The 22,897-nt window shown below is 33.9% G+C and overlaps 3 protein-coding genes across 4 annotated transcripts; 1 reads left to right on the top strand and 2 right to left on the bottom strand.

Annotated features, from left to right (window-relative positions):
• The first annotated feature begins 714 nt into the window (after positions 1–714).
• Positions 715–7,984, top strand: LOC140062733 (uncharacterized). 2 transcript variants are annotated; one of them, XM_072109057.1, is made up of 4 exons: positions 715–1,078; positions 2,969–3,202; positions 3,524–4,343; positions 4,673–7,984. In XM_072109057.1, the coding sequence occupies exons 1-4, from the start codon at positions 1,013–1,015 to the stop codon at positions 4,933–4,935; spliced, it is 1,383 nt and encodes a 460-aa protein (XP_071965158.1). In that variant the 5' UTR covers positions 715–1,012; the 3' UTR covers positions 4,936–7,984. The 2 variants fall into 2 exon arrangements, with proteins under 2 accessions (XP_071965158.1, XP_071965159.1); XM_072109058.1 differs by lacking the exon at positions 715–1,078 and adding an exon at positions 2,809–2,858.
• A 615-nt stretch (positions 7,985–8,599) lies between these two features.
• On the bottom strand, positions 8,600–14,757 carry LOC140062108 (proteasome subunit alpha type-4-like). The gene is made up of 8 exons (XM_072108161.1): positions 14,607–14,757; positions 14,006–14,048; positions 13,309–13,471; positions 13,035–13,112; positions 10,737–10,825; positions 10,425–10,555; positions 9,748–9,871; positions 8,600–9,182 (listed from the first exon to the last, which is right to left on the bottom strand). Exons 1-8 carry the CDS (start codon positions 14,607–14,609, stop codon positions 9,031–9,033), a joined length of 783 nt encoding a protein of 260 aa, XP_071964262.1. The 5' UTR covers positions 14,610–14,757; the 3' UTR covers positions 8,600–9,030.
• A 281-nt stretch (positions 14,758–15,038) lies between these two features.
• Positions 15,039–22,794, bottom strand: LOC140062601 (protein DEK-like). Its single transcript, XM_072108887.1, has 11 exons — positions 22,692–22,794; positions 21,886–22,123; positions 21,394–21,546; positions 20,800–20,876; positions 20,118–20,212; positions 18,998–19,131; positions 18,290–18,534; positions 17,801–17,978; positions 17,304–17,365; positions 16,721–16,873; positions 15,039–16,295 (listed from the first exon to the last, which is right to left on the bottom strand). Exons 1-11 carry the CDS (start codon positions 22,722–22,724, stop codon positions 16,284–16,286), a joined length of 1,380 nt encoding a protein of 459 aa, XP_071964988.1. The 5' UTR covers positions 22,725–22,794; the 3' UTR covers positions 15,039–16,283.
• Between the last annotated feature and the right edge of the window lie 103 nt (positions 22,795–22,897).

The following is a 22,897-nucleotide window of genomic DNA, read 5'->3' as shown; positions in this document are numbered from 1 at the left end:
CTGGAAAAGAAAGTCCCCTGGGCTTGTTTTCGAAAAAAATCTCCCCTCTTTTAGTCGACAAAATTAATCTCGAAATGAAGCCCACTTCTTTTCAAGATAATATGGGCTTCTCAAATGCATAAATGGCAGGTAATGTCCCAAAAATTCTATTATTCTAGTAGCTAGCAGTTCACAAAATTTACAGCAGTCATTTAGTTTGCAAAAGTAGTCTCGAAAAGTATCCAATCTCACAAAAAAGCCCACTTAATAGTACTAAAAAAATATGGGCTTCTTTTCGTATAATACAAAAATATAAAACAACTATATACCGTACTTTATCAATTTCAGTTTTTATTGAAAAAAAAGGAGGTATGATGCGCAGGGCTAATATTTTTAACATGAACCTAAATCTAAATTATAGTTACTAATTTGTGACTTTCATATTTTAAAGTAAAGTGTTTTATATATAGTGTTAAATATTGTAATGTATATATAATAATAATATTTGTATACTATAAAATATACTAAAAATAGTTTCCTGTTGAGGACAAAATAAAGTGATTGATATTTCCACAAGGCAATGGATCTAAGCCTAAACACAAAAAGGAAGGTAATTTTTGTTAATGGGAAGTCATGGGATTTAACTGACGTAAACTTTGATCCATACAAGAGTGGCGCGCAAACATCAAACGCCAGTGTGTGGCTTTTTAAGTACGACACTTTACTACCAGATCATGCACAATTCATCCCAGCAACATGCATGCTAGGCATGATCTCAATGCCTGCTTGTCGCTGATTGGGCAAGCCCCCATAATGGGTTACTCCGATTGGTTAGACCCCTTGACCCGCCTACATCTGCTTATGTTTTTGTTTTGAAATGGCAGAGACATTTTCACGCCCAACGTGATGGTTATCGTTTCCGAAACAAGTAATCATATGTTTGCTGCACGTCGTAATAATAGAACTTAGAAGTAGCAGGATCTGGCCAGTGTGTATATCAAGTAACGTTTTATGTTGTTTCCAGAGCCATACAATGGCTTCACCAGTTTGTACCTATTTTTCACCTCCAGCTTCACCCTCAGGAAGACTGTTTATTGATGTAAGTTAATTGCATTCTAGCTAGGTTAGGCTAGGCCTAGCCTACCCTCTAGGGCTAGGCCTAGGACAGGTAGGCTAGCCTACTAGGCTAGTAAGTAGGCTAGCCTACTAGGCTAGTAAGTAGTCTAGCCTAGGCTAGTAAGTAGTCTAGTCTAGTAGGCTAGGCCCCTGCCTGGTCATATTAGCCTAGCTGGGCCTAGACCTAGTAGTACTAAAGGCTAGCCTACTAGGCCTACTCCCACTACTACTACTAGCCTAGGCCTAGGCTAGGGCCAGGCTAATACTAGGCCTAACTAGCCTAGCCTAGCTAGAGGCCTAGTAGGCCTACCTACCTAGGCCTAGTACTAGTAGTACTAGCCTAGGCCAGGCAGGTAAGAACATAATTCATCCACCTGGTTGGTGGGGGGAGTAAACTACATTTTATTGGGCCTAGTATCTTCTTTTAAGTTCAAATATTTTATTTTGTAAACAATTATTAAACAAAATATTAATTTTAGTAAGTAATTATAATTTAATTATCTTTCATTTACTTAAAAAATGTGTAATAAGATATCGCAAATAGCTTGATATCTCAAGAAATGTCATTGCACAATGCTTGATAGGAAGGGTCTAGGAGCAAATGTCATGATGTGTTGTCATCATCATCAGTCGGCTGCGGAGCAGGCGACTACAAGCTTTCTCCAGCCACAACGGTCCTTGGCTAACTCTGACAGCTTATCAGTTGTAATCATGCCTCCTTCATCCCTTGTATGTACAAACAAAAGATCATGTAGGCATCATCTTGATGTTTTCTCCCAAATCCTTCCCACCACGGGCATGTGCATGCTATTTGCTCTAAACCTTATGGCTTTTATTCAAGTTATCTATTTTCCGCCGCGTAGCTTTTGCTTTGGTGGTGCCATCATGTACAGTACTGTCCATGCCACACTAGTATAAATAAATTTTAAAGTGCAACAAAAATAAGAGGTGTAAAACTAAACCTAAAGCATAAATTTAATTTTTAACAGATCTTAAACGTTAATATAAAATTAACAAAATGTTATTATTTTTAACAAAGATCTTCTTAACCAAATATTCGATATTAATTTATAAGAAATTTTACTGCCTAGCCTAGTTATTGCATAATCAATATTAGAAAGAATGATGTCATCATCATTATATTTGATAATATCATGCAGTCAATTCATGCTCTTAACAACAATTCAATGCCATTGACCTCATTGCGACCTTATGAATAATGACAAGGATGAGAGAGAGGCATGCCCTTTGTTGACAATAATAACAAGCATTCTGCTGAAGGTGTGAGTAATCCTGTGTTCTGATTGGTTGAACAATTGACAAATCGGAAGCTTGTCTGTAACCATTCAGTGAAGGTGTGATCATAAGCATACAAAGTACACAGTAATGCAATAATTTCTATAGTACATATGGCTTATCCATGATTCAATATAAATAAATTATATTAATACTGTGTGACTGTGACAAAGTTATATTGTAATTTGTTGTAAATTTGAACAATTATTAGAGAAATTCATATCAGTACATATTTTATGTATATAGGTAACTATAGGTAACTATTTTTAGAAAATATTTACAATACAAGATTATATAAATACTACTATTGTAAAAAAAAGTGGTAATTCCAATTCTATTAATAAATCTGAGGTAATTTTTTTTAATTCACTACATTTAAAAAGAGAAAGAGAATTGTTTATAAAATAGTGACGAGGCTTCATGAACAGTTATTAAATTATACAGTGCTTGAATTTAATGCTATGATGGTAATTCTATTCTACAGTACCATTAAAAATAGTACTTTAAAAGTTTCAATATAGTATTATATATTTTTAGTTAGACTATAAATGTTTTTCTCATTTAATTTTGTAAACAGGATAGTGATTGCTGCGGTAGTATTAATTTGGAAGAGTGCAGCAAGGCAGAATCTCCCGCTAAACGGTCAAAGATAGAACGGTCAGCTGTAGAGACACTTTTGTCTTTCAACAAAATGGAAAAACAACAGAAACCGGATTATTCGATGAATTATCCAGCCTCTCCAGAGAGTTTGCCGTCAGAAGATTCTTGCCAAGATTGTCAGCAAAACAGGCAGAAAACATCAACGTCACAGGTAAACTAGATTAACAGTCTCTTTTTTTCATGTTGAAAGCATTTATTGTTTAATGAAAATGATATGTACAGTAGGCATGTGTCCAAGATTTTACACAGTAAAAGAAAAGAAAAATGATGGTCATGTGATTGTATAAAAATGAAGTTTATTTGACAAGTGTAAAAATAAATCCTCCAAGAAGAATTTCTTATTTTAGTTTACAAATTATAGAATAATGGTTGGCACATTTATAAATGATAAGATATATAATGATGAATTTGTATGTTTTACTATTACGTAAGTAAAAAATAGCTTTATAACCAAATAATTGTTTTTAATCAGGGTCTAGAAACACCGCCATTGACGCCACCACCAAAGTCAAATTTGCCGAGTTTCTCATCGCTGTCATTTCGAAATCTGCCCAGCAATAAGGCCGTCTTCACATCAACAAACGTCATGTCAACTTTTATCAACAACGACTGCAATCTCGTAAAAGCCACTCCAAGCCTTATGTCCAGTTCAGTGTCTCAGAGTGCGCTGGTCACACATGTGCCGTCATGCCCACAACCACTCAGTGTAGCATCTGTTGCATCACCTCCAAACAGTCCAATATCTAGCAAGGTAGTTGACAAACCTGTTTCAAGTAATGTTGGTAGTTCTACTTTACCTCTCAACAATCATGTACCAGTGATAACAGCAGTTCCAGCGCATCATTCAACAGAAAAGACTGTCTCTTCAGAAAATAATGGACACAATAGTGAAAACAGAGCACCTGTTACTACTGTTGCATCTACCACAGTGGGTTGCCGTACCGCGGCCAGAACAAGCACGATGCACACCGTTAACGTTACCACTAATGATGGGACAACAGTGAACCGGGCAATACTACCCACAATGAAAGCTATTCTCTTGCCTGGGAACTTTATTTTGCCTTCAAACGTTGTGTTTGTTATGAACAACCCAAAATCGGACTCGGGTCCACCTAAAATGTGTCCTTTGGCGCCCGCCCCTTCAGTCAACAACCCGACAACAACAAGACCTATCTCACCGTCAACGGGAGCGGAGACGTTGCGTCGCAGAAATCATATTTGCAGTTATGACGGATGCGGGAAAACATATTTCAAAAGCTCACATCTCAAGGCGCATATCAGGACACATACAGGTAGGTTTATGTGTTCAATTTATTTATGCATTTTAATTATCATTCTTCTTCATTTAAAAAAAATGTATCTTTATACTTTTTCACTATTATTCTCATACATGTAACGATTTATTCATTAGCGGCCCCCATAGTCCTCCTCCTTTGATTGAAGGAAGATGTATTTAGCTCTGTCCACACTATGAAACTAGTTTGACAAAACAAAGTATGATGTGCACAAATATGGTAGTGATATGACCAAATATGTTAGTGATATGACCAAATATGTTAGTGATATGACGAAATCTGGTAGTGATATGACATCATCAAGTGTAATCATTATTTTCTTGCAGGTGAGAAGCCATTTGAATGTACATGGGAAGCCTGTGATAAACGATTTGCCAGATCAGACGAATTATCTCGGCACAGACGAACTCACACCGGTGAGAAGAAATTTGAATGCCCGATCTGTTCCCGTCGATTCATGCGTAGCGACCACCTGACGAAGCATGCACGTCGTCACATGACGGCAAAGAAGATACCGAATTGGCAATTAGAGGTGACGCGACTGACAGACATGGCGGAACAGAAATCTATGATTGTACAACAAGTATAGTATATTATACATAAATCACAGACAGTCTAAGCATTGCTAATTTTGTTAGTTAATAGTAGGAGCTTCTACATGTAAATAGCATGTACAATAATAACAGTCTTACTGTACATTGCATTATTTGTGATTTCTTCTTTTTTTTTGTTCATTTGGTATTTTTACTTAATATGAAAACACCCCACTTTTTATAAAGAAAAAAAAACATTGTTCTATGTAAAAAAAGTCACAAACAAATATTTGTAAAATAATTGTATTTTAATTATGATTTATGAAAGGTATTATTGAAGAGATAAGGTTATTATAATCAGTATAGTTGTGCAATATTGGAATAGGGAGTTCATCCATTGTTATAATATATTTGAGTCTAGTTTAAAAATGCCTGGGTTTAATAAATTTATTGAATAAATATTTATTCAAACACTGCATACTGAAAGCTCATTAAAGTTTTGCTTGCATTTGACTTTTTAATTTGACCTTTTTACTCAGAATCTGCATATTCTTTTCAAGTTGTTGGAACTAATTTATTTTATTTTTTTACTCATGAAAATGGCTTGAAATTTACATTTAAAAAAAATCACCACACAAAAAATACACGAATACAAAACATTCATTATTTGTTTTATATAACATCTAGACGTTTTTTTTCGTACACAAAAATGTTTCAAAAAGTACTATTTAACGATCGTTGAATAGTGCGTACTATTGCACGCCATGTGACCCACATTCGTCCAATCAAATGACAGGAATTTATTTAGGTGTTATATAATAATATATAACTGCTGCATATAAAATGAAAATGCAAAAGATTACATTATCAACCTGCATATTATTAATAACTAAGTTTTTTTGTACCATTTTACATACTACATTTTTTTTATATGCCATGTTCATAGTGAAATTTTGCCAGCAACATTTCCATTTGACCTTGATTGATGGCATTATTGTGAACAGCTAATATTGTTGGTAGTGATTGGATTATCTGTTTAACCTTATTATTATAAATAAGGTCTCTTAATTTAAATTTGTCTCCAATACTAGTCACTTTCAAAGTCACTTTCAAAATCCCTAACAGTGAGTTTAACGCCAATAAGTGTACATAAAATTGTATTCTCTTATACTCCTCACACTTTAATGTGAATTTTTTTCATATATTAAGAAAAAAAATTTCCTTGAAATAAAATGCATTTATTATCAACTCAGGGTTGAATTACCTCTTTTGATATTTCCCCCGCTTTCAGTAATATTTTAAAGTATTGCAAACTGTATGGTGCTGTATATTTGTACTGGTATACAGCATAGTGTGGTTTTATATTGTTATATACAGTACTGTATGCTGCTCTTTGTTTGCCGCCCCTACCATATGTTATGCCCATATAGTGTATTTTGTAAGTTTTTTACATCAAAAGTGTATTAATTTGTTAGAATTTGTGATAGAAAAGCCAGATTGTTATGTATTAATGTATTTAAAATTTGTACTGGATCTTCAGTGTGTTTTAAATGTGTATACTGTAAATATAGCTCTGTCTACACTATCAAACTTTATGTGGCAACAAAATGTGCTGTACCCATATATGGACATGGTGATGTCATATCACTACTATATTTATATCACTGCTAACTAATTTGATAGTGTAGACAGAGCTTTAGAAGTGTTGTTTAAAATAAATAGTTCATACAATTTTGAAGTTTATCATTGACTCGTGCAAAAAAAAACAAACAAGTTTGAAGTTGAGTAATGAAATGGTGTTAATATACACAATACAATGTGTTTATTAACACTGTGGTACTGGAGTACATACAGATTTTTACAGTAAATTGTCTATTTTATTTATTAACAATCGATGCGTCTTAAAGCTCTGTCTACAGTATTAAACTAGTTTGACAAAAAAGTCTGATGTGCCCAAATATGGTAGTGATGACATCATCGTGTCCATATATGATCACATAAAGTTTGATAGTGTAGACAGAGCTTTATACATTTAAGAAAATATGTTTGTATAGACCAGTGTACAGTAGTAGTTACTCAGCATAGTGTGTGGTTTTCTTATTTATATCATGACGGAATTAAAATAAATTTGATTCCCTCATGTATATATTTGGGCATAATGTTCAATACTGTTAAAAGTTTCGTAGAGAACAGGCAAATAAACTGACGGCATAATTTAGGTAATTTAACTCGGGTATGGATTTAGATAAAATCCGGCATTCTGAACTTTTTTGTAAAGTCCGAAAGGGGTTAGTTAACTCCTATTGTACAAATTCTTTCATTTATAGAATCATTTTGTATTTAGCTTGGTAATATAAATAAAAATGATTGAATTATGTATAGAATAGGATGAATGTAATCAAAAACAATTTGTTTAATAATGTTAAATGTGTTTGGTTTTTTTTACAAACTATACATTACTGACTTGTACTTAAACTTGAAAGGTACCATCAGTCTTGCTTTGTTTATTTAAGATTAGTATGCTATCTGTGAAATTCAGATATAATACTGTATGAACTAAAATTAATTTTCATATGATTAGTTTTTTATATATTTAACAAGTAAATAAACATGATTTCTTACAGTTTTGTATGGAGTAAACTTTTAAAAATCGGGTAATTTTTGTTGAAATATTTAAATTTAAATACATATTTCATTGTTATTAATCAAGTACAGGTAGGATATTTTATATATAAACAAAGGGTCCAACATTAATCTTTTGATTTTGTTTTTGTTAATTTTGTATACATTTTGATACAGTATTTTTGTTATAATGAAACAGCATGTGTTTAGTTGAAGAATTTTGTAAGTAAAAATTTGTCTAATTAAGTGGCAGGAACACTGAATTATTAAATATAATATAACATGTTATATTAACCTAATTAATATTTAATACTCATTAGATGAAATTTATATGAATTCATCATCTTTTTTTCTCCTGTGCTATTTTTTTTCTTGCATACTTAAGTGCTATAGATTTTCTAGACGTAGTTGTATTCATTTAGTAAACACAATGAAAACCACTGTTATATATTTATCAATTTAAATGTTTAAAAAAAAAAGAAAGAAGGCTATGAAAAAAAAAATAAAATGGTTAAAAATTAATTGTTTTTATTGTTATAGCTTGTGTTATCATTTTGTATTATTAGTATTGGTCAGTGATAACTAATATAGTAAGCAGTTATGTCGAAAATAATAAAAAATTGGCAATTTGGGCATTTTTCGAAAATTTCCCTGTACTATATATAGTACAGGGATTTTTTCGAGAAATATCCACTTTTTAAAATTCAATAATTATGCGATAATATTGCCCTATATTCGCATATACATATTGTGTTATCGTCATCTTATAGAGCCATAGTAACCAGTTATGTTGAAAAATAAAAGGGTCGAAATTTGGGTATTTTTCGAAAATTTCCCTGTACTATAGTACAGGGATTTTTTCGAGAAATATCCACTTTTTAAAATTCAATAATTATGCGATAATATTGCCCTATATGCGCATATATTGTGTTATCATCATCTTATAGAGCCATAGTAACTAGTTTTGTCGAAAAATAAGAATAACATTTTTTAAAAACAATTCTGTAATATTAGTACAGGGAAATGTTTTAAATATTGCCAAATGTCGAAAATCCAATCCATATTCTGCAACCAATTTAATTAAATTGACAAAATTAATTTGCAAAACTGTGTTTGTAAACTTTATTTCAGTCACAATAGCTATTAGTTTTTATATGACAAAGGTTCTTTTTAAGATGAATCTCTTGTGGCCGAATTCATCAATCTCACTAAAGTTAATATAATATTAAAGGAATTCACTTAGATAGGAAGATTTTTTTAATTTTAAGCCGTTTCCCTTAGCCTTAGTGTGACTGGTGAGTACATGGTATGATCGAGTTGCAAACACTACTGCACCTACAACATATATAAAAATTAATTTACAATCTTAAACCAGCCAATCATTTTAATAACAAAAAATCTAATAATAGTATTGTATATTAAACAATTCTGAAATGTATCCATCTATTTTTGAAAATGTTAATATCTTATGAGAAAGGATTGTTTTAATGACAGAAGAAAGGAGGTTATTGAATTGTTATGCATTTAAATTATTTCTTTTCTTTCTTCTCCTTTTCTTTCCTCTCCGCTTCTTTCTTTGCTTCATCCGCTTCAAAATCTTTTATGAGCGCTGCTACTTGCTTCTCTGGTAGAATGCTTATCTTTGTTTTTCCATTTTCTCTCGTTAACGTCGCAAGTTCGACTGAAAATACAATAGTACAAAAAAAACAGTTCAATTTGAAAGGCTACATGGGGATTTTAAACTTATTTTACAAAAAAATAAAAAAGAGTAGGAAAATGTGAATAAAAGTATATTTATGAGCTTGGTATTTTTATTTTATATTAGAGAATGTATTCCATTCATTAGTAAAGTCTACAGTACAACCTCTAATAGGGACACCTTTAAAGCTTGGTTCCCACTAGAACGTAACGCAAGGACGTGAACGCAACGCAAGCGTTTTAACCAATGACAAGCGAAGTTATAGACGGTTAGCAATCACAAGCAAATAAGCCATCGCTTGTGATTGGTCAATTCACTTGCATTGCGTTACGTCCTTGTGTTGCGTCGCTAGTGGGAACCACGCTTAAGACAAGCGGAGTGTACACTTTGTCGCATAAATAGGGGTTAGCCATGGGTCAAGGCCAATTTACACAGACGGTAATAAAAATATAGAATCTATGTTATTCCTCATGACAATTTACACATAATGCATAATATAAATTTCCCATGGCAATGTATAAGTATTAAGGAAATCATTTATATTTACATTTTTCTGGTGTTAGTTTCGTCATGTCCAAGGTTTTGCTGAGAACTCTGACGGATAGGGCGAGGGCAGCATCCAGCGACGTCTCATCTTCCTTGTATTCTTGTTTTAACATAGAAACTGCAGCCTAAAAAAATTATATATATATATACTCTTTGTGTTCATAATCAGTGTACCATGTCCCGCATACCTGGCTCAGCCTATATATTGTGCCAGTTCTGCGGTACATTTCATTTCGAAACCTGAGCTGCACTGACGAGATCTAATAAGATCGAAACAGTACTGTCTGCAGATTGGATATATATATATATATATGTATATTACAAATAAGGGCTAAAACGGAAAAAAATATATATACACAGTAAGCTGTCTAAGCAACAGCATCAGTATAACTAAAAATAAAGTTGCCATTGAAATCACTCATGCATGCAAAACAATAGTGTGCAAACAGTTCATTAAGACTTAATTTAGGTTGATTATGCTTTGTTTGTTTACAAATTTTTAAAGCTCTATCTACACTATCAAACTTTATGGGACAAAAAAGTGTGATGTGCCCATATATGGACATGATGATGTCATATCACTACCATATTTAAGCATATCACTACCATATTTGGGCACTTATTCTGTTACACTAGTTTGATAGTGTAGAAAGATCTTAAGGATACATAAATACTTACTGAACTATTGTTGCCAATACAAGTAGCTTTCCAGCCTCCATAGTTGCCAGATGGATCACTGTGATACAATTGGAATCCATAATATTTATCCCAACCCATGTATAGAATGGACACACCAAAAGGACGTAAACCTGTCAACAGAAACAAAATTACTTTTTTTTTTGCATTCTTTTTCTAATCTTTGGCATACCATCATGCACTCAATAGTAACAATGAGGGCGTGGTTGCAAAAATGACAACAAATAGCAATAACAACCACCAAGATAAAAAAACAATACTTGTTCTAAAATCTGAAAATAGATTTGAACCTACCTCCATTTTGTGTGTAAATTTGTTTGAGGTCACACAACGAGCTGACAAGTTGCTCACATGGCATTGGCTCCTGATATTGTAGTAAATACCTAAGGTTAAACATAAGTTATTATCAACACAAATACAAATACAGTACAACCTCACATTTGGGACATCTCTATTTATATCCTATTAAATTACTTTACTTGGTAGATACGCCCTGTAGTCCTTGAGGAAGGGCCCTCAATTTTTCATTGAAGGATACCACCGTTTGTGCAGAAATTATATCTTCTGGTAATTTTTTCCAATCAGAAATAATTCTATTGCCGAAAAATTGTTTTACAACTTCTGTTTTTGCCTGCCTTTTGTCAATTTTTGGCCCCTCAAACCTTCTCTATGTGGAAGAGAAAAAATTGTGAGGGTGGTGATTTGTAACGATAGGTATATATTTGTATACCTCCACCAAATCTGATTCCTTGCTTCTTTCTTCTAAAGTAGGCAGAACGATTTGTTCGTAAAATGAACAAGGGGAAATATGTTTTAACACTATGGTCGAGCTCTATTCAGTGGACGCCCCTATTAATCAAGGAGACAGGGAGAGCTCTATTCAGGGGACGCCCCTATTAATCAAGGAGACAGGGAGAGCTCTATTCAGTGGACGCCCCTATTAATCAAGGAGACAGGTCGAGCTCTATTCAGGGGACGCCCCTATTAATCAAGGAGACAGGTCGAGCTCTATTCAGGGGACGCCCCTATTAATCAAGGGGACAGGGAGAGCTCTATTCAGTGGACGCCCCTATTAATCAAGGGGACAGGGAGAGCTCTATTCAGGGGACGCCCCTATTAATCAAGGAGACAGGTCGAGCTCTATTCAGGGGACGCCCCTATTAATCAAGGGGACAGGGAGAGCTCTATTCAGTGGACGCCCCTATTAATCAAGGGGACAGGGAGAGCTCTATTCAGGGGACGCCCCTATTAATCAAGGGGACAGGGAGAGCTCTATTCAGTGGACGCCCCTATTAATCAAGGAGACAGGGAGAGCTCTATTCAGTGGACGCCCCTATTAATCAAGGAGACAGGGAGAGCTCTATTCAGGGGACGCCCCTATTAATCAAGGAGACAGGGAGAGCTCTATTCAGGGGACGCACCTATTAATCAAGGAGACAGGGAGAGCTCTATTCAGTGGACGCCCCTATTAATCAAGGAGACAGGGAGAGCTCTATTCAGGGGACGCACCTATTAATCAAGGGGACAGGGAGAGCTCTATTCAGGGGACGCCCCTATTAATCAAGGAGACAGGGAGAGCTCTATTCAGTGGACGCCCCTATTAATCAAGGAGACAGGGAGAGCTCTATTCAGTGGACGCCCCTATTAATCAAGGAGACAGGGAGAGCTCTATTCAGGGGACGCACCTATTAATCAAGGAGACAGGGAGAGCTCTATTCAGTGGACGCCCCTATTAATCAAGGAGACAGGGAGAGCTCTATTCAGGGGACGCACCTATTAATCAAGGGGACAGGGAGAGCTCTATTCAGGGGACGCCCCTATTAATCAAGGAGACAGGGAGAGCTCTATTCAGGGGACGCCCCTATTAATCAAGGAGACAGGGAGAGCTCTATTCAGTGGACGCCCCTATTAATCAAGGAGACAGGGAGAGCTCTATTCAGGGGACGCACCTATTAATCAAGGGGACAGGGAGAGCTCTATTCAGGGGACGCCCCTATTAATCAAGGAGACAGGGAGAGCTCTATTCAGGGGACGCACCTATTAATCAAGGGGACAGGGAGAGCTCTATTCAGGGGACGCACCTATTATAATCAAGGAGACAGGGAGAGCTCTATTCAGTGGACGCCCCTATTAATCAAGGAGACAGGGAGAGCTCTATTCAGGGGACGCACCTATTAATCAAGGGGACAGGGAGAGCTCTATTCAGGGGACGCCCCTATTAATCAAGGAGACAGGGAGAGCTCTATTCAGGGGACGCCCCTATTAATCAAGGAGACAGGGAGAGCTCTATTCAGTGGACGCCCCTATTAATCAAGGAGACAGGGAGAGCTCTATTCAGGGGACGCACCTATTAATCAAGGGGACAGGGAGAGCTCTATTCAGGGGACGCACCTATTAATCAAGGGGACATTTTTTTACTGTAACTTCATTGATCATTGATTTGAATGATGAAAATTTGATATAATATTCAAGGATCAGGTAATTAAAACTTAACTTAAAAATGTGTAACTACCTAAATATAGTTTCCTAAAACAAGTTGGCATTAATATCAAATTTTAGTTTAGTTATAAATTATAAAAAAACATAAGAAACCTTTGAGCTGTAAGCCTTAATTCATTTGTGAGAATATTGGCATCAGAAGTAATTCCAGCAACACTGCAAGCAATATTACTATAAAAAAAAGAAATCAATTACCATTATGTCATTATTGATAAAAGACTGGGTGATAGTATATGTAATAATTACAATGTCCTTTTTCTCCAAATTCTCAATGTAGTTTTTTATCCTTCTATTACCATACTTATTGTTAATTTCTTGTTATTGTTTGGCAATTAAAGTTTATCGAGCAAGTAAAAATAGAACATACTTGTCTAGTTTATAAATTTTTTCAGAGAATACGACCTCGTCAAGTAGTTTGTGCGTGTTCCTTCTCTCTGCAGCAAGTACTACACCGTCGCTAGCCAAGATCCCTAAACAGGTACCGGCATGTCCTATAGCTTCCATTGCATATTCTACTTGGTATAATCGACCTGTAAGTGAGTGAATGAGTGAGTGACAGAGCGGTTAAGACAGTGTAACCATAATTACGTAGCCATAACATCGGCAGGGGTTCGAGGCTCACTCACTCCATGGTTCTGGTGGTAGAACGAGTCTTCTCGGATAAGGACTATAAACCGTAGGTCCAGTGTACACATCTAGCTCGTGTGCACTTTAAAGAACCATCTTTCGAGACGAGTAGGGGGTTACCCTGGTGTATTAGTACAACACAACCACTGATCACAAACTGGGCCCTCTGGGAGACCAGTCTTTGACTGAAGAGGTTACCCAGTATAAAAATTTCAATCAATCAATCATTCATATTGTATTTGACATAGTGTATTAACATATTATTGGAATAGGCATACACTAGTAGAAAATATTTGTTTAAATTTATAAGAAAACAATTTGAATCTTTAACATTTGTAGTAATAGCTCTGTGGTATCTGTACGTCCAACGTTGTCCTACACTATTAATAAAACAGGTAGTTGCAATCATGGTTTATAAGGACCAAGTATTCACTTACCTTCTGGTGAGAAGATGGTCGTCCTTGAATCATAACGCCGAGACTTGATTAAAAAAAAACAGAATTTATAATTTATTCATTCCTTTTTTAAAGAAGAATATGAGGCTAGCTAGCTAGGGCCTTCTACTAGTACTAAGTTACTGTGCTAGCCTCTAGTCTAGGAGGAGGTTAGGCCGGCCCTACTATCTAGCAGACTGTATCTAGGCCTAGGCCTAGCCCTAGCTAGCTAGGCCTTAGTTAGTAAGCTTAGCCTTAGTTTTTTAGGCTAGGCCTAGTACAGTATATAGAATAGGCTAGAGGAACTTATTTTATTTTGAAATAAACTGGGCCACCATAAACTGTTACTTTCCACACGTATAAATGTTTACTTGTGATTTATCTAAAGTTATTTTGCTTTGCATCACAAAAAATGTTCTGCCGGCTAGGCCTAGGCCCTAGTTAGGCCTATTTCTACCGATCTTATGCCCGGTCACATCTGTTATGTTCGGCTACCCCAACATGTGTGGAACAGTCAGAATGAGAAAGGCCTAACATTTTGTTTGCAAGAATCGTATAAACAATTATTTTCTGAGTTTCATCTTTACATACATTATAAACTTACCATATTTCAGGTCAGGTGGATACTACGATATAAAATCGAGTGTTTAATTAATGTAAATTAAGTCAAATCTTCACAACCCGGTTTCGATTTTTTGTGTGTGAAAAAGAAAAGTTGCTCATTCATCCAGTTTGTTTGTTCTATTTCTAATCGCCACAAAATTGAATTTCCACAATTGGAGGCGCTGTTCTTGACAATCTTCTATTTCGTTCCAGTCTTTTTATTATCCATTTATCGACACTGCATTCAATAAACACATGTGTTCCAATACAATTTATTTGTTAATTGGTTTTTGTCGTTTTACTGCGAAAGAATGACAAAGTAGTATTCAAACTTTGGAGCTGCACTCACATATTCATCATAATAAAACAACAATAATACAATTTATCTATACAAAATTTAATTTCAAAATTCCAAAACATTTACATAGTCTGGAATGACAAACAATAGAAACTACATAATAATTATACATTAATTCAGTCATTTTGAATTAAAATGTCATTTTATGCTGTCTTGGGGCTAAATTATTATAATGGGCAGCTTAAAATATACAAGACAATTACCTTAGGACAAGCATACATTTACAAAAGATAACCTATTGTTAAAATTCAATTCAAGTGGTACATACATAGCTGTAGACAGTATGTATAATTGGTAATGAGATAAACTGGATGTAAACAAAAATAACACTGCTGTAGGTTTAACTTAAACTGGCACACATACACACCTACAAATAATATCAACTCTAAAGCACCACTTACAGAAAAATAAAAGCGGCATAAAAATACAAGGCTAAAAAAATAAAATATTCATAAATAAAAAACAATTAAAAACAATCGTGACAAAGCTAATTTCAAACAAGTAACTCTTCAAACTAGAACCCAACAATATCCTAAAATTCATTTAAATGCCCTCTTTTTTTTCTCTCATTCTTTAAAATATATTCTGAAAACTTGATATTCCGCATACAGAGTATTACAGGCCAGCTCGTGAGAGGTTACGTCATAAGTTGAAGGAAACGCGTACAAAAATAGATCTAACCACTACAAGACAGAGCATCAATTTCACTGTAAGACTTCCGCGTCTGTCTCTGTCCTCCATTTTTCTAGCTTAGATCTGCTTAATCATGACGAGTAATTATTGTTAATTTACATGATCATTGTATGTACAACCAGGCAAGTGATTACAAAGTAATGTACATTAAAAAAACACACATTATTTTGTTTCAATCATTAGTCCAAGTCAACTGACATTTGTTGGTTGGTGTAGGCCTTTGTATTCTTTAGTTTCAACGGATACATATGATATTTACATTAATACAATTACAATCAATGATATTACTAATGATTATTTTCAATCTAAAACATCTCATTCAAGTGGCATGTTCATACAATCTGTCAATAAATGATTTTTAAAAAAATCAATAAAAATTAATTAAATTCATACCACAATTATACAATTTTAAACAATTAATCCATAATTCATATCTAGTATAAAACATAGCCTACCACATGGATTTGTTTGTCACTATTAAGCAAGGTTAGGTGGTAAACCATTTTTTTTGTGCCCTACTAAATTGACCTCTTTGACCTGACCCAGTGTATCAGTTGACATGGTTGCCAGGGCAACATATACTGCTTGACCTTCAGAATTCTTTACTCAAACCAGACTACTGTGTTATCATGATACAATCTGCAAATAGAATAAAAAGTATAACAAATGAGTAATAAAACAAATATTGAAAATTGCTTAAAGATATATTATCCCCCTACAATTTTTTTTTTACATTTTATGTTGAATATGCGATTTTAATGTCATATAACAGTTTTTCACTTTGACCAAACACTGGATTTAAAGAAAATATTTACCTGAAAAAAAATTGAATTCAAAGCAAAAAATACTTAAATTGTCAGACAATCTTTTTTGGTTAAAATTAATTGTTTCTTTGTCTTTTTACATGTAAAATAATAATTTTTTTTTTTTTTTACAGAAGTGAATAATTATATTAAAACTGCAAAATGTCCTATTTAAAGTCTGATTTTTATTATTCTTCATTTTTCATGTTTTGGGGGAACAATACATCTTTAATGAAATATCTATTTTAAATACAAACTTACAGTCTTTACTGTTGTCTTTATAAACTCTTTCTTGTGTTTTAAATCAAAGTCTGGATACTCAGCATACACTTGCTTGCAAAAAGCCTTCATCGTTATTTCTTCAAGATTGGCATTTTCTAATAGCGTTTCTATTTTTATTTTCAGTTCACTATCCTATCAAAATATACATTGGAAAATTATTAGTTGTATTTAAAAAATGTACAATAACATTTCTACAATATAGGTTGTCAGAGCTCTACCGCCTAAATTTCCAAGGATAACCATGATCAAATTTATTCACTATCCTTCTTAAAGGTGGCAATACCGTTCACATATACACAAGATGCTCTACATAAACAAAGTCTTATTACAAGTCTTTGGGAGTGGAGTTGTAATTTATCATTATAAAAAATCCTGATATATGACAGGATTTGAACCCAGGACCTTCAGATTGGTAGCCAAGCATCATAACCACCAACTCCACTTCATTGCTAGTTCCCTAAACATACAAGGGTCAGGTTTGTTATTAATCAAAACTAAGAATGAACTAAAACGCAAAAGATAAATTGTTTCTAAAAAAATTCTGTCTCATTTGCATACTTACTGTTGGTGCTTTCTTCTTCTTAATAATTGGCTCACTGTCAGAACTATCCGAGTCTGAAGACACTGAAAAGAGATAATTAAATTAACAAAGTTAAGTTTGTGTTTGAAAGGCAACAAACAGGCATTTACAGCACACTAGGAAACAACCCACTACTCCTTTTGAATAGTTTACCTACAGTAGCTGTTTCACGTGCACTATATTTACACAGGACCAACGCCTTTACATCCCATCCAAAGGACGAGGAAATGACAGTAAATCATTTTGTCAATCGGTGGGACTATACCCAGGGAAAGCCTGGTTCAGGAAAAAAAATGATTGGTAAGCATTTCTTGTAAAAACTCATTTGAACTAGCTAGAGAGAGGCCTACATCCAGACAAAAAGTCAATACTGGGACTATACCTGGGGATATGTCTGTTTGTGAAATCAGACATAAAGTAGGGGGTGGGATTATACTCGAGGATATACTGTATTATATAAACATGCCCACTGTACATACCAACTTCCTTCTTTTTGACCTTCTTAGCTTTCTTTGGCGATGCTGACTTCTTCGGCGTCTCTAGTTTCTTGGGCGACTTCTTCTTTTCCTCTTTAGGTTTCTTTTTCTCTACTTTCTCCTTTTTCTTGGGAGTTGTAGGTTTTTTTGGCATTTCTTTGGCCTTTTTCTTTTTAGGAGACTGCAAAGTGAAAATACAAAAAAACATAAATATATTATTAATGTCTATCGGGACAGAGAAGTAGGCACACAGTCAACTATGCTGATAGAAAACTTTACATTAGATGTACAGTCAACCATGCTGTTAGAAAATAATAAATTAAACATATAGTATTTTTTAAGCTCTGTCTAACTTTATGTAACAACGAATGTTGATATCATATCACTACCATATTTGGGCACATCACACTTTTTTTTGTCAAACTTGTTTGATAGTGTAGACAGAGCTTTAGACAATAATAATATTTTCTATTATGTTACATCTTCAAATACCTTAACTTCTTCTTCATCCTCACTATCCACCTTTTTAGCTGCCTTTTCAGGTTTCTTTATTTCTGTTGGCTTCTCTTCATCTTCACTGTCACTGCTAATACTACTTATACTACTGATATCACTAACATCTCCATCATCTACTACTTCTGCTGTCTTTGCTGGTTTTTCTTTTTTCTGTTTTTTGGGCTTCTTTTCAGCTTTCTCCTTGCCAGATGATAAACGCTTTCGTTTCTGAGCCTTCTTTTCTAAAAGAAAAAGAAAAACCAATTACTATCAAAATCAGCACTGTGGTCATGCTACAAGAGTTGTTAAAACAATATAGATTATCTGATAAAACTCCTAGAAAGTAGGAAGCCTTTTGCCATTTTTCCTCTGACTGATAAACCAAAGTTAGAAAAACGACATAAAGAAAATAATTTTTGTTTAAATCTTATTTTCCAATGGAAACCTGAAATACATTTTTTTTCATGAAGATCGTCAAATATGAAGGGTTATCATATATATTAGCAACACATAATTTGAGGAACCATTTTTTCCTCTGCTCTTATGGCAGATGTAGGACCCCTATTAAGGGGAAACATTTGGGACACAACTAGGGGTGTCATCTTAATATTGGTTAGCTGAAGTGTTAAATCATATTCGTACGTTTCACTGGAAAGGGTGTAACAAAGGAATGGTTCTACTATTGTGTTTTGAACCAATACTTACTTTTTGGTATTTTTTTACCAGATGGTGTGGGGTTCAGACAGAAATCCATTATCCTTTTCATAACTATCTCTTTGTTACCGCCTCGTTCTAAATCAAGATAACTGCAAAAGTCTCTTAATGCTGTCATCGTCAAGCTAAACAAAGAAAATGTATACACAAAACAAAATCATTAATATTTCAAAACGTTCGCAATATTTTATTAGTATTTTAACATTGCCTTTGGTAATTTGATGTATTTTTCTTATAAATAAATATTTATTTGATTCCATCATCACTAAAGCTTCCAGGAAACTTTTCTTTTTACGATCACTAAAACGATTTGGTTTTAACATTGAAGAGCTTAAATTGACCTTTTGTGGTTACATTAGACCAGTTGTTGAGTATGCTGATGTTGTTTGGCATTCTGGCCTGTCTAGTAGATTAAGCGATTGTATTGAAAATGTTCAAAAGAGGGCTTGCCGTATAATGTTAGGCAATGATTACTTTTCTTACTCTGGTGCCCTTGAATTTCTTAAATTAGAGACTTTGGCTCAAAGAAGGGTGGAGCATTGTCGCAAGTTCGCTGAGTATCTCCCCAAAATTAAACAAACAGCTGATTTAATCCCACCGACCAGACATAGCTGTCATGGTAGGAATTTAAGAAATAAAAACAAAATTACCCAGCTAGCGTCTAAAACATCCAGATTTACCAATAGCCCTATACCCTACTTCATCAAATTACTGAATTCTTAATTTTCTCCCCTGCTAGTTTGCGACTGCTCTCCCCTTCTTTGTTGTTTTTTTTTTTTTTTTTTCATATTTTTTTATATATATTTATATTTTTGATATGACATATATTTTACACGCAATTTGGCTCTTAGCCACGAGTTGTAATTTTGGTCAATTTTTTGATATTTGAAATAAAAGTGAATAATAATAATAATAATTATTTAAAATATTAATCAATTAAAGAAATACATCTAATTGTAATGTTAGTAAATATTCTCATATCACTAGGTAAACAAGTAAAGTTTAATAAATGCATCTAGTTCCTAATAAATATTTGATGTATGATTTCAATTTCAACACTACATGCTTCATTGATTTTTCGGGGGGAAAAAGTAGCAAAAGTCAAACTTACCGCACAAGGTACTGTTCTTTTTTGTTATATTCAGAATCGTCCTCAATAAAATTGAATCCAGAAAAGAGTCGAATGTGTTTCTTTATTTCTGTTAGCTAAAGAAAAATTAAACATCTATAAAAGGTCCATTCATTTAAAGACTTTTTTTTAAACATTGGGTTAAATCAAATATGTATAGTGCTTAAAAATCAAGTTTATTTATTCGAAACCTCTGAATAAAGACACATAAATTAAGAAAATCATACGATTGTTTGTTACATAGTGTACATTAGCTAGGCCTACTACTACTACTACTACTACCATAGGCTATGATGCTGAGTGAGTGATACTGTAGGCCACAATAGCAGGCCTAGCCTAGCTAGACAAGTGGACAATAAGTGTGCTTTATAGAGGTTGTTAGAATAAAAATTACTGATTACTGAAACAAATTTAACTGCATAAAAAGGTTAAAGAGCAAAATATAATAAATGCAGTATAATATTATTGACATGCTCCCAAATTTTAGCTTATTTTTTGTATGGTATGGCTTCTTAACTTTGATGTTTTATATACTTGTATAATGCTTTATCAATTATGTAAATATTGTTGTTTTAGCCTTCGGGCTACGTTATATTATGATAAATTTTGCAATAATGACCAATATGAAATTTATCAATAAGTAATGTGTGGTACTATATATTACCTTGCCTGTTTTACCAAATAAAAATCTGTAGAATAGCTTCAACTGATCTGCATTTGTCTTTCCCAAGATCATTTCAACTGTAAAAAAATAAGTCAAATTAATCTTCTGTAATACATAAATAAGTAGGGTTTAAGTAGGGGGCGTTCAATGAACAAGTATTCATATTGTTCTCTCACTCCATAGAGAAGGGCTAATATTGGTTTATCCAGGTAAGCTACAGTAGGTACTGTATGTAATAGACTAGTTCTCTACCATTTTGCTAGCCTGCTTAAAAAATAAACTATTCTAGTATAAATACAGTACACATTGATAGCAACACTGCAAGACAACCTAACAATGAACAAATTTGAAAAGTGGTTTTACAGACAAACTATAATGTTGGTAACCTCGTCCAAGTAAGAAAACTGATTTAATGTACATTTGGCAATTACAAAATCAAGCTAGCCACAATGTTAAGCTCTGTCTACACTATCAAACTAGTTTTTGAGAAAAAAAAAGTGTGATGTGCCCAAATATGGTAGTGATATTCCCAAATATGGTAGTGATATGACATCATCACGTCCATATATGGGCACATCACACTGTTTTACTAACCTCTTTCCATTTCACCTAGTTTTGTCCCTTGGCCGTCAACTATTTCAAATTTCTTTTTTTCTGTCGTTTCTTTCTGTTCTAAACTTAAACGCTCAACTTTCTTTCTTTCTCGTTTTCCTTCCAATATCTGGACTGGTCCTTCAAGAGATCCCACTAGAAATACCAAAAAAATATGTTTTGTTGAACACAAGATAAAAACAATACTGTACAATACATCCAGTTCAATTGCTACTTAAACAAATTTGAAACTAGCTAGCTGGTTAGCCAAGGATCATTTCCTCCTTTTCATTCATATTTATTTTGTTATGAAAATTAAACAAAATAATCTGTTTATGTTGTTTTAGTGAAATCATAATTTGTTTCCGTTTTTTTCCTGAACACTGCAAAATGGCCTATTCAAAGTCTGACTTCACTTAATTTTTTTATGATTTTGGGAAACAATACATCTTTAAGTTTCTTTATTAAAAAAATGTACAATAAAATGAATGTTACATGGAAGTTCTTCATCACTGTCACTTTCTTCATCCTCTTCCTCCTCAACATTCTGGTCCTCCATTTTATCTTTATCTCGTATTTCTTCTTCTTTATGCCGCTCTGATTGTATCTCTTTTGATGCTTCTGACGTTTGTTTGATGGGCGACTGTTTTACTGGTGACTTTGTAACAACTTTTTCTGGATTTTCACCATTTGTTTTTAAATCAGTTGTATTTTGTGATTTGATTTCATCAACCTAAGTAATATAATAAAAAAATTAAATAAATAGGCCTATGACATTTTTTGCCAACAAATTAAATGTCATTACAAAACTCGGCCTACACTACAATTACATAACTATATGTAGATCTAGCCTAGTTTGGCTACTACTACAGTAGGCTATGCTATGGAATAGGCTTTTTTTACTAGATAGTACTAGCCTATATAGGCCTAGTAGCCTCTTTCTCTAAATAAACCCAAATAAAATTAAAAATAAAATCAATAATAAAATTATATTAAATATTAAATAACCATAATGCGTAGGCAATCGTAGCTTGGATCCCATATTAGCATTAATATAGCCAATTCAATTCTCGGATTCATAATATTAATAAAGTACCACTAGTGACTAGAGGCTAGCCTATGATTACTCTCTGTACGCCACCAGCGTACCCGGTGCAAACTTACTTGTCCGCCCGTCGACGAAAACAACATGCAGCCGGCTAGAGGGACACGCACAGCCAAAAACATGTTTAACAATTGGAAATTCATGTACGAAAATGGCTAACTACTATAAATACATGTTCTCTAAATTTCCAACAAACCTTGATACTAGTAGAATTATCCTCGTCAGCCATATCTAGATTTTTATACACACTTCAATTAATACCGAAAACACACGTTGAAGACTTTTGTATTATTCCAAAATGGCGGTATCGCAAGCGGGAATGTAGACCAATTACAAACGCCATACTATGGCGAGTAGGCGTTGATAAGTTTTATCTAAACGATGGCTTCATTGGCTGAAAAA

This window comes from Antedon mediterranea, chromosome 11 (assembly GCF_964355755.1).
Source record: "Antedon mediterranea chromosome 11, ecAntMedi1.1, whole genome shotgun sequence".
Lineage (NCBI taxonomy): Eukaryota > Metazoa > Echinodermata > Crinoidea > Comatulida > Antedonidae > Antedon > Antedon mediterranea.
Note: the sequence above shows the minus strand (reverse complement) of the source record. Positions and strands in the feature narration are given on the sequence as shown.